At 34.4% G+C, this 16,188-nt stretch overlaps 1 protein-coding gene across 5 annotated transcripts in view; it reads left to right on the top strand.

Moving 5' to 3' along the window:
* Positions 1–14,288, top strand: part of IRF2 (interferon regulatory factor 2) — a 126,569-nt gene extending 112,281 nt beyond the window's left edge. For all 5 annotated transcript variants that reach the window (XM_074273497.1, XM_074273496.1, XM_074273498.1 and 2 more), the window contains 2 exons: positions 10,774–10,820; positions 12,959–14,288. In XM_074273497.1, the coding sequence (XP_074129598.1) occupies positions 10,774–10,820; positions 12,959–13,267 (356 nt within the window). In that variant the 3' untranslated portion in view covers positions 13,268–14,288. The remainder of the gene's footprint in view (positions 1–10,773; positions 10,821–12,958) is intronic.
* The last annotated feature ends 1,900 nt before the right edge of the window (positions 14,289–16,188 follow it).

Raw genomic sequence — 16,188 nt, 5'->3', positions numbered from 1 at the left:
CGAGTATCTTTACCAAGAAAACTCCAAATGGGTTCATGAAAAGCTGGACACAATTGAAAAACAAATCAACAACACTCATGAGGAAGGTAAGTCAAGAGGATTAGATTGGAAGTGGAGAAAAGTATGGGCAGAAAGACTTATTAAGACTCTCCTTTCAGTGATCTAAGTGAGCCCATTCTTTGTGATGGGAATAACTAGGAGATGACTTATAGGAGATATTATGGAGATCAATCTGTTAGGACTTGGTTGTTATTTAGAGGTGAGAGGTGAGGGAGAGGTAAAAGTCCAGACTAACAATGAATGAGGTTTTGGTCTTGGGAGATTGAATAATGAGTGGTAATGCTAGGGAAGAGAGCTCCTTTTTTTCCCCCTTGTCTTTATTGCCTTAGCATCTTACCATAGTGGATAGACAATAGTAGGCACCTTAAAAATGTTCATTGAATTGAATTGTGAGGTCAAAAAGAGGAGCAGGGGAAGCTTATATTGTTCAAGCTAGGGAAAGAGTTTAGGACTAAAAGGCAAAGATCTTGAGGTCATCCGCATGGAGGTGATAGTTGATGACATGGACGTGAATGAGATTGCCAAAGAAGAGATTATACAGAGAGAAGTTGAGAGCTGAGGATGAAATCTTGCAGGGTTGGAAAGATGAAGAGCTAGCAAATGAAACATTAGGGTTGAAAGCACTAAGGCAAGAACCTGGAGAATGGGGTGTTTCAGAAACCAGGGGAAGTGGTTAACTGTGTCAGTTGCTACAGAGACCTCAAGGAAAGTGAAGATGATGACAGTATGATGATTAAGATATCACTGAGAGAGTAATTTCAGTATAGTGATGGATTGTGGTTGTTCAATTGTCTTTGACTCTTCATGATCCCAGTTAGGGTTTTCTTAACAAAGGTATTCGAATGGTTGGCCATTTCTTTCTTTAGCTCATTTTACAGTTGATAAGACTGAGGCAAATAGGTTTAAATGACTTGCCTAGGATCACACAAGCTTCTAAAGCCAGATTTGAAGTCATTTCTTCCTGATTCCAGGTTTGGTGCTCTACTTACTGTGATTTGAGATGCAGATAAGTGGATAATGAGAAAGTAAAGATGTAAATTCTCCAGGGGAAACAATTTTTTAAAAATTTTATTATTATTTTGTTTTTAGGTTACATTTACAGATTATTCCCAGATTGTGAGAGGTTTCTTATAATAACCAAAGTAAAATAGCTAAATAAAAACATAGTATAATGACCTGAAGACATACAACATTTGCTATTGTGTCACATTCCCCCATCTCCCTAGAAAAATCTTTCCCACTCACAAAATGACCCAATTTTTTTTAAAAAAGAAAAAAAAATTGGAAGAAATACATATAGTTAAGCAAAACAAATTTCCTAAAAGTACAAAAAAGATGTCTCATTCTGTACCTTAAATCTATTACCTCTCTCTTAAGGATTACATTTCATCACTAGTCCTCTAGAATGATGGAGGATCATTGGAGTAATCATAATTATTATAGCTTTTAGAGTTGTGTTTTTACAGTACTGTTGTTATTATTTAAATTGTTCTAATTCTTCTCATTTTTCTGGTTCTACTTCCTTTACTCTATATCAGGTCATACAAATCTTTTCAAGTCTTTTTAAAATAATCCATTTCCTCATTTCTTATAGTCTGATTATTTAGCCAATCCTCAATTAATGAGCAGCCTCTTAATTTTCAGGTTTTTGACATCACAAAAAGAGATGCTATAAATATTTTTGTAGCAATAGAATCTTTTTCTTCTTTTTTTGATCTCTTTTGGGCTATAACTGAGTCAAAGGGCATGCATTTACTGTTCAGTAACTTTTTGTATGTGATCGTAAATCACTTTACAGAATGGTTGTATCCATTTACAAATCCACCAACAGTGCAGTGTTTTCTCATAGTCTCTCCAACAAGTCTCATTTCCCTTTTTTCTGTCATCTTTACTATTCTGATGGGTGTGAGAGGGAATCTCAGAATTGTTGTAATTTGTACTAAATTTTTAATAAATTAATCTAATTAATGACTTGGAACAGTTTTGTGACTTTTAAAAAGTTTAAGAGATGTACTTTGTGGGTAATTTAATCATTTTATTATAAGACTGGCATGTTATTAATAATGGCACTTTCAAATGCCAAAAATCTTTCATGGTGGTGAGTTTACAATTTATATGCCCTTGGAAGAGTAGGTATTCCTAAGGATGGCAGTCAACTCTGTTTGTTAGCAATTAATGAGAAAATGAATATTACAATGAGAGGTGGGTTTTGTTATAGTGAGAGCTCTTGAGGTACATGACATCGAGAACTCAAATCTTGGTTAAAGAGATTTATCAATTTCCATATCACTTGTCTAACAAAAGGTAGAATTCATTTTCCCAGATTTGTCTGAGTAAACACAATGATCAGGAATCTACCCATTTGCCAGGGTTTCCCATACCAGTTGATTTATCGGTGAGGAAATAGAAAAAGGGAAAAACCTTGAACCTAGTTCAATAACTGGAAATTAAATGCAAGCCTGAATTTTTTTCCTTGAGAACTGTCTTCATCTCCTTAGACCATTAATCCAAGAGGGAAGATTGTTTCTTATAAATTTGTTTATTAAAGAAACTTGCTACAAAGATTTTCTCCCCAATTAATCTCTTCCCTTTTAATGTTATTTTTATTAAATTTGTTTTTGAAAAAAATTTCAATTTATGTAATCAAAATCTCATTTAGTCTTCTGTATTCTTTTCTTATCAATGTTTGGTCATGAATTTTTAAACTATTTAGTAGTTTTTTTTTTCTATTTTGTTTTTTATGTGACCTTTTACACCTAAGTTAGATACATTTGGAGCTTATTTTGATATTAGGTGTTAATTGTTGGTCTAAATCCAATTTTCTAAATTATTCTTCTGTCCAGATTTTCCAGCATTTTTTGTCAAATAACCTTTATTATCCCATTAGTTGAGTTCTTTGTGTTTATAAAATAGAATTGTAGGATACTACATCCATTTGATTCTTTCTGTTCTGTATCTAATCTGTTCCATTGATGAAATTATTTATTTATTTATTTTTGCTGAGGCAGTGGGGTTAAGTGACTTGCCCAGGGTCACACAGCTAGGAAATGTTAAGTATCTGAGGCCAAATTTGAACTCAAGTCCTCCTGACTTCAGGGCTGGTGCTCTATCCACTGCTCTACCTGGCTGCCCTGAATTTCTTTATTTTTAAATAAAGTGCCAGATTGTTTTAATGACTACTGCTTTGTAGTATAATTTGAGATATCTAGCATTGCTGGACTCCTTTCTTCCTCCCTCCCCCACATTTCTTTTCATTATTTTCTTAACAGTACTTGACCTTTTTAGTATAAATTTCATTATTATTATTATTATTTTTAATTCTATAATTCTATTGGTAGTTGGATAAACCCTTTAAAGTAAATAAATTTAGGTAGTATTTTCATTTTAAAAATTATATTTCCACATCCTATCCATGAGCAGTTAATATTTTTCCATTTATTAAAGTCCATCTTTATTTCTGTAAACAGTTGATTTTAGTTCTATTTATATAGTTCTCATGTTTGTCTTGGAAAGTTGGCCCCCAAACATTTTGTACTTCCTGCAATAATTTTAAATGAGATTTCTTATTCTATCTCTTTACTAGATTATACTATTATTAGTAGTACTATGTAGATATTCTGATGATTTCTATGGATTTATTTTATATTTTATAAAGTAACTGAAGATATTTATTGCTTCAATTCATTTTTAGTAGATCCTTTAAGTATATCATCATGTCTTTTGCAAAAAAGTGATAATTTTGTTTTCTCTTGACCTGGTTATTCTTTTGATATCTCTTTCTTGCCTTATTCCTATAGCCAGCATTTCTGTATATAGTATAATGTATGCAGTATAATGTCAAATAGAAGGGGTGACAATGAACATCCTTGTTTTATCCCTGAAATCATTGGAAAGGATTCTGGTATATGTATTTTACAAATAATAGTAGATTTTTCCTTTAGATATGTTATTATTTGTCATTTTAAGCAAATAATATAATAATGAAATAAAGTAGTAATTATGAAATTAGAATACAAACTCCTTGAAGGTAGGAATTACTTCTTTTCTTCCTCCTCCTCCTCCTTCTCCATCTTCCTTCATCATCCTCCTCTTCTTCCTCCTCTTCTTGGTCCTCCTCCTCTTTTTGTCTTTACATTCCTGGAAACCTGTACAGTTGCCTGGCATAGAGTAGGCACTTAAAAAAAAATACTTACTGAATTAAATTGGGAAATCAAAAGGAGCAGATTTAAGGGAAAAGTTTAGATTAATTGAAGCTAGAAAGGAAATGAAAGGTCCATTTATTCCTCTATTTTCTAACAATTTTTAACTGAAATGGTGGTATATTTTGTAAAAAGATTTTTTTTGCTTTAACTAAAAAAAGATGTGATCTTTGTTGATTTTTTAAATTATTAATATGATTCATTGAATTTGTAGTTTTCCTAATATTAAACCAACCCTCTAACCCCTGGTCGTAATGTATAATCTTTATGATATGTTGTTTTAGTCTTTTTGCTTATAGTTTAGAGATATTGGTCTATAGTTTTCTTTCTCACTTTTGATTATCCCTGTGTGATGTATCAAGACCTTATCTATATCATGGTGGGATTTTGTAGGATACCTTCATTTACCTTCATATTTATTTTTGCAACAATGAATTCTTTGAGCGTTTGATAAAACTCACTTGGGAATTCATCTGACTTTTTTTTCTTTTGTAAGTTCAATTAAGGCTTAATTTCTCTATCTCTGGAATTGGGTTGTTAAATTCCCTTTTGTTTGTTAGTTTGGGCATTATGTATTTTATTTCTATTGGTTTTATTGGCATATAATTGGGGAAAGTATATGAATAGACTTCAGTTCTACATTTGTTGTAATTCTCTTTTTTAATTTTTTGATACTGCTAATTTGACTTTCATCTTTTTATTTGTTATAAAGTCAGCTTATTTAATATTATTTAGTAATTTAATTCAAAAAATTTTAGAGATGAGGAAGCTGAGGTAGACACGATGGTTAGTGACTTGCTTGGGATTACAAAGTGTCTGAGGCCAGTTTTTTTATTTCATGGAATTTCTTTTTTTCCTGTTTTAATATTTTTATTTTCCCAAATTACATAAAATACAGTTTTTCACATTTGTTTTTAAAACTTTTGATGTGGCTGATGTAGCAAATAATGTGATAACCAGGTGATGTATTTTAAGGAGAAGCAACCAAAAGTTGGGATTTGGACATTTGAAAAACTCACAATGTCTATTCTCTTTGGCAAAAGATAGGTTTATTTAAAAGAGGTTCAGACAAAATGAAGAGATACAATAGACACCAGGAATGGTAAATATGAAATAGAGTTGGGAGAACTTAGAAAGAAAATAGATGGATAGAGGATAGAAACAGATAGATAAATATAGATAAATTATATATAGTAGAGATAAGTTGATAATAAAAACAGATGATTAATAATGATGGAAAGGACAAGTTCCTTAGGGGAACCCCATGAGGTTGAAGCATGCCCTTAGCTGGCAGGCTAAACTCTAAAAGGGATTTAGCATCCTAAAAGAGTTAGTTAATTAGGAGAAGTGGGGTTGAGAAGAGAGACACCATAAGGCATGGTGGAATAAGGAGAGACACCACGTGGCATGGGAGCATAAGTGGTAGCAGACTGACCCAAAGGAGTCATGGGCCATAAGCAGATTTATATGGAAAATTAACCCTCAGGGACTTGATGTAATTTGGATTTCAGAGTGGATTACCTCCACAAAGGGTGAGACCCCAGAGCTATTGATCTCTTCTCAGAGCCTTCTTCCTGCCTGCCCTAGGGAATAATTTTATCAATGTTCTAGTTTTTTTCTGCCAATCACACCCACCATTCAGAACCTCATCACTTTGAGTTCCAGATTCTCTCCCTTCCCTCCCCTTCTACCATGTGAAGTTATGCAAAACAATTCCATAAAAGTCATGTTGCGAAAGAAAACATAGATCCTCCCCCAAAAAACCTGAGGCTAGATTTATACTCAAGTCTTACTGACTCCAGACCCCAGCATTCTTTATCTACTGCAACACTTACCTGCTTATTTATTATATATTTAAATGTTGCTCTTCAAAGCACATTCACTTCCTGAGCAATTTGGAAGAGGGAATAAATGTTTTTTGAGAAGTCTCCCTGTTCACTCACTTCCATTGCTCATACTATTAACTCTCTTCTTGATATACATAATTAATTCTCTTTGAAGATTCATCATCTAGGAACTGTTCACACTGATGTATTGCTTCAAGTTTTACCATTTCTATTATGATAACCCTGTGAGGTGAATAGCACAGGTGTTATTATTCTCATTTCTTAGATGAAAAAATGAGGCTGAGAGAGGTTGTTATTTGCCTAAGGTCATACAGCTAGCAAGTATCAAAGTTGGGACTCAAACTCCAATCCTTCAAACTATTTCCCTTTCCATTGTGTCTCACTATCTCTTCCTTATCATTTCATTGATTGTGCAACATGACCCAGTCAAAAAACTTCTTCACATTGTTTCACTTTCTGTGTGTAGATATGTGTGTGTATGGGTGTGTGTGTGTGTGTATAATAGATATCCCCATATCTACATAAGTACATGCACAAATGTGTTGTTAAATTCTAATGGAAAAGGAGCAGAAGGTGATAATATTTGTGGAGAGCAAATGGAAATGGCACCAGGGAGGGAGGAAGGAAGGGTGAAACGAAGAAACTGGTCTTTGAACAGGAGGCTGCATTGTGAAAATGGAAAGAGGATCTTGAAATTTGGTCAGAGGTGCCAGGACAGCAAGAAAAATTTGAGAACCCGAGAAGCAAAGGGCATTCAGTCACAAAATGAGGCCTTTTAAATTCTCCTTTTCCCCTGCTGACGCCTTTACTCCTGCTGACTCAGTACACAGGTCAGGCAAGTTACTTAATATCTCTCTTCCCATTTATCTCCTTACAAAATAATTATACTAATCCATGCTTCCAGGAAGTTTTAGTGTGAGGATACGATATGAAAGAGAAAGAGAAAGGCAGAGACAGAGAGATAGACGGATGGATGGATAGATGGAACAACAGAGAGATAGGTAGAGGATAGAGATGGTGAGATGGATAGAAAGAGAGAATGATGGATAGATAGATGATAAACATAAAAATAGATGGATAGAGGATAGAAACAGATAGATAAATATAGATAAATTATATATAGTAGAGATAAGTTGATAATAAAAACAGATGATTAATAGGTTATAGATAAATGATAGATATTGATAGATAGATAATCATTGTATTTGCTTTAATGTGGAAACCATTTCCACTACTAATTTCTTGTCACTCCAGCCTTATAGAGGAATCAGGGTTAGCAGAGATGACTGTATGGAGCAGAAAAATATTAGACATAGAATCATAAGATCTCAGAGTTAGAAAGGGACCTCAGTAAGCATCTTATCCAATCCATAAATGAAAGGAATCCTTATAACCTTACCAACAAGTATTCATTCAGACTTTGCTTAAAGACCCTCAAGGGAGAAGAAACTATCACCTCTGAAGAAATCCCATCTCCCTTTTGGATTGTTCTTATTTTTAGGGAATTTTAACAGAATCAAACCCAAATCAAACTTCTTTGCCACTTTCACTTGATTCACTATCTACTTAAGATGACTTGAGCTTCCCTCCTCATTGAGCTTGCAGTCTGTTAAAATCCTCATTCTTCTCCCCCCCCCCCCACTATTGTTTAGTAACAACTTTCCCCATCATATTCTTGCAAATATAGCCTAAAGAAATTATCACATGCTCTTTGCTTTGGGGTTGTTTTTTTTTGGGGGGGTGGGGGTGGAAGTATCTCAGGAGGTGTTCAGTGTATTCTTTTTCCCCCCCCTTTTTTTTCAGTGTATTCTTTCAGAGACTATTTTACCATCTGGTTCTAGGATATCAGGGCAATTTTTTTTTTTGATGGTTTCTTAAAAGATGTTATCCAGGTTCTTTTTTTGATCATGGCTTTCAGGTAGTCCAGTAATTCTTAGATTATCTCTCCTGGATCTATTTTCCAGGTTGGTTGCTTTTCCAATGAGGTATTTTACATTTTCTTCTATTTTTTCATTTTTAAAATTTTGTTTGACTGATTCTTGATGTCTCATTGAGTCACTCACTTCCATTTGTCCAGTTCTAATTTTTATGAATTATTTTCTTCAGTTAGCTTTTTTACTTCCTTTTTCATTTGTTCAGTGGATCTCCCCCCGATTTAACCAATTCTATTTTTAAGGACTTTTTCTTTAGTACCTGTGTGTGCACATATATTTCCTCTCCCATTTTGCCAAATCTATTTTTTAAGGAATTGTTTTCTTCCTTCATTCAATTTCTATGCTTCCTTTTCCAAGCTGTTGACTCCACGCCCATATTCAAGCTTTCATAATTCCTCAGCTTAGCTCTCATTTCTTTCCCCCAATTTTCTTCTATTTCTCTTACTTGATTTTAAAAATCCTTTTTGAGCTCTTCCAAGAGAACCTTTTGAGCTTGAGAGCAGTACATATTCCTCTTTGATGTAGGCATTTTGTCATTGCTGTAATCTTCTGGATTTGTGTTGTGATCATCCCTGTTATTATAGTAGTTTTCAATGATCAGGGTTTTTTTTGCTCATTTTTAAAAGTTGAGGTCTGTTCCTAGGGAACAAGGGAGAGTGTACCAAGCTTTTTTTTTGCAGGGTGACTATGGTCTCTCACTGACTTTTCATGCTGGGACCAGTGGCTTTCCCACTGAATTGGGTTGGCCTGGCATAGTCCTAACTGTTATGCCAGGATTGCAGGGGCTTGCAATTTGCTTTCTGTGATTGGGTTAGAGGTCTCACAGCTAGTCTTCTGAGTGGCCTTCTGAACTATGACAGAGTGGCCAATGCTACTTTACTTTGGCTAAGAGCCTCCCACTAGACTCCCCAGATCAACCCTCCCTGCATAAGTGAGATAGACCTTTCCTAAAGTCCTTCCAAGATATCTTAAATTGGAAAATTGTTTCACTCCAAATGTTTATGTTCTGTCACTTCAAAATCCATCCAGAGGCTTTATTTAGCATTGATTCTGAAAAAAAGTGGGGAGAGCTTAGGCAATCTCCTGACTTTTCTATGCCAACTTGGCTTCCCCTCCCCACCTTCCCCCTCATATGCTTGTTGTAAATCTAGGACTGTGCATTTATCTCTATCTATATTTTGTCTTGTTCCATTCTAAGCATTGTTCTAAACTGTCTAGATCTTTCATCTAGCATATTATCTATCCCCCTCAGTCTTGAATCATTTACCTTCATTCAAATGTTGGATAAAAATGTTGAATACTTAAGAGCTAGAAATAATCTCTTGAAAATTACAAGCTATCTCCAAATTGACATCCTGAGTACTCTTTAGGGCTGATTCCTTCAATCATTTTCAAATCCATGTAATCAAATCCACAACTCCCCATCTTATCAACTAGCACAATATCTGATACATAATTGATATTTAATAAACATTTGTTGATTTAATTGATTGATTTATTCTTGAAAAAGCCTTATTAATGATCTTTTTCTGAAGGATCATAAATCATTCCTTCCATGAAATGTTTTAGCATTTTTGCCAGGAATTAAAGCTTCTTGGCTTATAGTCTTTAAATTCTATCCTCTTCTTTTTTTTATTTTATTTTTTTTGAAAATCAGGATAGCATTTGGTCTTCTTCAGTCTTGTGGCACATCTCCCATTCTTTACACTTTCAGAAAACATTTATAGCCATTCAGCAGTCATATCTGCCAGTTCTTTCAGCACCCAAAGATACAGTTTATCTGAGTCTGCTGACCTGAAAATGCAATTTTAGGATTTCTTCATTTATCTTGGGGCAACTGAGTACATCAATACTACTTAAATCCAAGGTCCAATTCTTTTTCTCTTGATACTTATACTTTATTTGGGGAGATCAAATGAAACAATTAAAGAATAATGATTGCATGAATATATATGCAAGAGACTTCACTGTTCCTTAAAAGATCAGAAAGGGCATTAACAAACTTGGATTGGGGAACAATAAGCTATAGAGGTAAGATTTCACATAGTGCATATTACTTTTACAAAGTTAGAGAAGAAGGAGTGTACAAGATTTGAGTGGGTTGAAAGGAATATTGCCACAGAAAGAATAGACAACCCATATTGGGAAATAGTTGGAGATGAGGTGGGAAAAGTAAATATGAGCTCAAGTTCCCAGAAATCTCCTCTCTTGTTCTTCTTGCTGCTAATTCACATTTTGCAGCAAAAAAGTATTTTGTTTAGAACAACATCATTGTGGTCTCAGCATAATTATACCCAAAAGGAAACAAAGGTTCAGGGGTTAAATGACTTGTCTATTTTGCCATACTTTGTTAGTGTCAGAGCTAGGATTCAAATCTAGGCCAAATCTGAGACTAAGTCTATTTGCACCAGTGAGCTCTTTTAAGGCCACCTCTTGTGCCAGGGGCTATGCCATTTCAAGAATACAAATGGTGGCAGAATAATCCTTACCTTCAAAGGAAACAGAATGTCAACCCCAATTTTGCTTGGAAAACAATATCTTCTTTGATTAGACTGTCGGGCTCTAGCAACTGATATTCTCTGTGCAGAGGGGTAGGCTTGCTTAGACATTATTCCTTCTAAGAAAGATAACCATTGTTTCTATGGTGTCTGAACCCAATAGTGTTGTAAATTGCAGGAATTATGGTCTTCTCTTTCTCTCTCTCTCTTTCTCTTTTTTTTATCTCTCTAACAGAAAGTGAAACAACAGACAGTGTGCCAAGTGATGAAGAAAGCACAGAGGTGAGTGTGGGTGGGTGTTGAACCCTAAGAGAGGTGCTTCGGGAAAAGTACTGCCAAAGACCATCTCGGTGTAACATTTGTTAGAGAATGTTTTTGTTGGAGGATAGGGAGAAAGAAGTGAGAGTGGGGAGGTGTGCCAGAGGCTGCATTTTGCTCTGGTAAGGATCATGAATTTTAAAAGAAGGTCATTGGAATTAGCTGGAAAAAAATTAATAGAGAAATAAGGAGAGGAGTAGTGCTTTTAAAAAAATGCATATGAAAAGAAAATTATAAAATGAGAGGCCTATGTAAGTAGTCAGTCTCACAAGAAACCTTAAGTTATTAGTGGAAATGACATCTGGCCAGATCCATACAATCCAAATCCAATGTACAGAAGAGCTGAGCACTCTACATATAGCTTGATTTTCTCTTTTTTTCCTGTGATCCAGGACCCAAGGCAGTTATTTTTTGTTTTATCTTGATTCTGGCCTGCTCCTTTGAGATTTTCCTCCTCTTGACAGTGATTACACAATGACAGGAAATTGCTATGATTATGATAGAGAGCCTTCTGATTTAACATGTATGTGTGTCTGTGTGTGTGTGTAATAGACAGAGAAACAGAGAGAGGGAGATAGTGAGACAGACAGAGAGGAGAGGAATGAGATATAAGAAGGAGGGTTGCAAATAAAGGGGAGGAGCAGGGAAAGAGAGGGGAGAAGGGGGATACAGAGACAGAGAGACAAAGAAAGAAATGGAAGGAGAAATGGGGAAGAAAAGAAGAGAGAAAAATCCTTGTACTTTTCAAGGAAAGCATAAGGACTTGAAGGACGAAGTGTGGAGATGTGCATATAAGTTCCTACTGGGATCAAAAATCTCACCATGTTTTTCTCAAAGACACATGGCTGGATCCCAGCTTCATGCTTGGAAGACATTGATGATTCCCTTGAATTAATTTGGAAGCCAACAGGAACACTGAAGCTGCCTGCTGAGAAGTTTCTTATTTTATTTTCACTAAACTGAACCTGTGGCTCATCATAAGAGTCAGACTAGATATAGCATATTTAGTGTAATGGACATAAAACCCAATTAATTTCTTAGTTTGGGAGAAGATAGAAGAATAGAGTCTCCAAATTGTTTTGTTACCATCTTTTTCTTCCTTTACATAATGGTCTTATCTTTGAGGAGTTAGTATGGTCTATACTAGGGAAAGAATTCTTAACCTGGAGGCCTTGAGCATACATGCAAACACATACATATACACAGAGAGAGATGTTTGTGCATATATTCAACATAAATGGTTTTCTTTGTAATCCTGTGTGATTTATTGTATTTAAAAACATTCAGAGAAGGAGTCTATAGGTTTCATCAGATTACCAAAAGGGTTAAAACACAGAACAAATTAGGAAGCCCTGTTCTAAAGCGAGAGGACCTGTGTTCAAATGCTGCCTCTGACACTTACTAGCTGTGTGACCTTAGTTTATCTCTGTGCCAAGTTTCTGTTTTTTCATCCATAAAATGAAGGGGTTGTGCTAGAATGGTCTCTGATGTCTCTTCCCACTCTAGAACTCTATTTTTACAGTCAGAGAATGGGAACTGAGATGGGGGAAATCCTTGCTTAAGTTACAAAAAACTACACACATATTAGTTTTTAAAATAATTTTTATTTTTCCAAATACATTTAAAGATAGTCTTTAACATTCACTTTTTCAAAACCTTGTGTTTCAAATTTTTCTTCCTCTCTCTCCCCCTCCCCAACACTACAAGCAATCTGATATAGGTTAAACATGTGATTCTTCTAAACATATTTTCATATTTGTCATGCTGCACAAGAAAAATCAGATCAAAAGAAAAAAAAAACATGGAAAAAAAACCAAAAAATGAAAATTCTATGCTTTGATTCACATTCAGTTTCCATAGTTCTTCTTTGGATGTGGATGACACTTTCTATCACAAGTCTATTGGAATACACATTTAGTGTTTAGTGAAAAATACTCTTTAGACTATTGCTAGATCTATGACTCTTTAAAAAATGCATTTAGTAACAACATATTTATTCTCCAGAGAAATAAAATAATTTTAAATGTTTTATTTTTTTTAAAGCAATATAAAAACCTTTCTAAAGTGAAAAAACCTCTTTAAATTGTTCTTTTCTTTGAAAGGGACGGCAACATTGGCTGAAAAGGAACATTGAAGGCAAACAGTACCTAAGCAATATGGGGACAAGAAACAGCTACCTGCTGCCCAGCATGGCAACTTTTGTGACTTCTAACAAGCCGGATCTCCAGGTTACCATTAAGGAGGAAACTTTGCCTATGCCTTACAACAGCTCCTGGCCTCCCTTCCCTGATCTTCCCCTAATGTCTTCAGTCTCTCAGGCTCCTACCAGTAGTCGGCCCGACCAGGAGACCCGGGCCAGTGTCATCAAGAAAACATCAGATATCACCCAGTCAAGAGTCAAGAGCTGTTAAGCCTTTGACTGTGAATTTTGGCCATGGCTGTTGGGGATTTCCTTGTTTTTGTTTTGTTTGCTTGTTTATATTTTATTTTTCTCTTTGAACACCTACTTTAGACAAATCGAAGGGGGAAAAGCCTTGACAATAGAACATTAATTGCTATGTCCTACTCCAGTTCTGGAGCTTTTTTTTAAACTCAGGACCCCAGCCTATCAGTAAGTCTCTCTAAAGTCTATTGGATTTCCCAGGACAGAACTTTGGGCCTGCTTTGTTCAAGTCTCAGGACTTCATAGGACCATCAATATCCTCACATGGGGGCTGTGTCTCTCGTAGTCAAGGCCAGGGCAAGATGGAAAGCATTGGAATGAAAGAGAAAATGTGAACTCGCTGGAATTTTTAAAATCTTTTTTTTTTGTGTGTGTGAATATGTATATAATGCAGTACTAGCAATATTGCAGTCTGCTTTCTGCACCTTATCTGATGAAAGCACTTACAAATAGGCCTTTTTCATTATCTTGCTCTAAATTAATGGCACATTCAAAACCCCTCTTTTTCCTGTTCTCTTCTCCTCCAAAAGTTATCCATACTACATGTCCATAAGGATGAGGGGGAAAGAATATTGATCTTCTGTACAGATGTCACGTTTTGAGACTGCTTTTTAAAAATTGTTTCTAATCTGCTATGCTTGAATGCCACGCGGTACAATAATAAATCTATCATGAGGATATTATGCAAATTCCCAGATTTGAAAAACACTCTAATTCTAACCAGAGCAAGCTTTTTTAATTTTTTATACAGGGGAATATTTTATTCAAGGTAAAAATTCTAAAGTGAATATAATTGTTTTTTATCTTTTCTACAGCAAATTTATAATTTTAAAATTCATTTTCTTGTTTATCAGCAATTATTATTACATCCTTGTGGCACATTTTTTTTTAATTTTGTAAAGGTGAAATAGCTTTTATGAGCTCGTGTAGCAATCAAATTATCCTGTGGATTGATAATAAATAAATATGATATAAAGTTAAATTTTTAATGAGCATCTTGCCTGGTTTTGTTTAAAGTCTGCTTCAGAGCAGCATGGCATAGTACCTAAAGAGCCATCCTAAAAAGCCAGGAAGACCTGAATTCAAATTTCATCTTTTATATATGCATACTTTGTGACTCTGGGCAAATTATTTAATCTCTTAATGTTGTAGGCATCTCTTTAAGACAGAGCTCCTCAGTGTGTGTGTGGGTGTGAGAGAGAGAGAGACAGAGAGACAGAGAGACAGAGAGAGAAGCAATGCCTTTTACAGTCTCATGAAACATACAGATTCCTCAATATATTTTTTATCATAACTGAAAGAAATGCTAAATTTCAGATATAGATAATTAAAAATAAAGATGCAATTTTTCATTCCCATCCATGCTTATGGACATTTGGAAATCTTTCCAAGCACCATTTTGAGTTTTGCGGGATCCAGGTTAAGGATTGCTATGAGATTGTATGTCTGAGAGAAGGTGTCAATCTGAACTGATAGAAGGAATATCCTAGTATAATTTATACCAACAAAATTGAGGGTCTGGTTTCTAGCTCAATTTTAGGACTAGGAGATAAAGAATATTTATAATAATCTTAATTCATATTAGCTAGTAACTTTTGTGTAGCACTTTAAGATTTGCAAACTATTTTTGCTTATATAATCTCATTTAATCTTCAAAACAACTCTATGAGGTATGTGCAGTGATTATACTAATTTTGCAGATAAAGAAACTGAAGCACAGAAAGGTTAAGTGATTTGTTCCTGGTCACAAAAGTAGTAACATCTGAGGCTGAATTTGAACTCAGTCTTCTTGATTCCAGGTCCAATATGCTATCTACTTTGCTACCTAGCTATCTCTGCCCAACTCTGACAGACAGCCAGGATTCTCAAGAGAGATTGGTTTAAGGAACCTCAAGCCTTTTTCTTTAAGATAGACACCTATTAAATAGAACATGACAATGTCTGTTTTCTTCCAAAAAAAGAAATTAGATCAAGAACTACTGTACGGAATAATAATTCTCATCTACCTACCGGTGAGGTTTTTGGTACTATTTGAACTGTAGAAAACCCCACTGGTTTTCCTATGCCCCTGCCTTGCCTTTTTAAAAGGCAGACTGCCAAAAAGCAAGACCTCAATCTACCTGTTCAAGCTTTAGATAATTTTAATCAAAAAATAAATAAGAAGAAACCAAAGTGCTGAATAGAATTTTTAAAAAACAAAATAGAAATTTTCTGATGATTTTTGAATAGCAGTGAAAAAGTATATGTGTATATATATATATGTGTGTGTGTGTGTGTATACATATATGTGTGTGTATACACATATGTGCATGTATATATACATACATGAATATGTGGCTATGTATATATACATAAGTATTATGCATTGCATCTTTTCAAAAATCATTTGCTGAAACATAAAACCTTTACAAACCATTGCTGAAAAGAAAAAAAAATATGCTTCTTTTATTGACCACAATACAATAAAAATTATATAAAGGGCTACTGAAAAGAATATTGAAAGGATTAAATAACTTAGTCCTTAAGAATTGTTGAGTCAAAGAATAAGCCATAGAAATAATAGATCATTTCATTAAAAATAATTTTAAAAACAATAAAAATTAAAAGAAAACATTTCAAAATTTGAAGAATAGTTAAAAAGTCCTTAGGAGAAAAATTATGTCTTTGGATACTTTCATTAACAAGAAAGAGAATAAATCAGGATGCAACTAAAATACTATAAACCTAAATTTAAACTCCAATTATATACCAAAATAGAAATCTTAGAAATTAAAAAAGAAATTAACAAAAGGAAAAAAAATACCACTGAATAAACAAACAAATCTAGGTCTGGGGGGGGGGGGAAGCAAACAATAAATTGTACAGATTACTATCTAAACTTTTTTGCCC

The sequence above is a fragment of the Sminthopsis crassicaudata genome, chromosome 6, assembly GCF_048593235.1.
Source record: "Sminthopsis crassicaudata isolate SCR6 chromosome 6, ASM4859323v1, whole genome shotgun sequence".
Lineage (NCBI taxonomy): Eukaryota > Metazoa > Chordata > Mammalia > Dasyuromorphia > Dasyuridae > Sminthopsis > Sminthopsis crassicaudata.
Note: the sequence above shows the minus strand (reverse complement) of the source record. Positions and strands in the feature narration are given on the sequence as shown.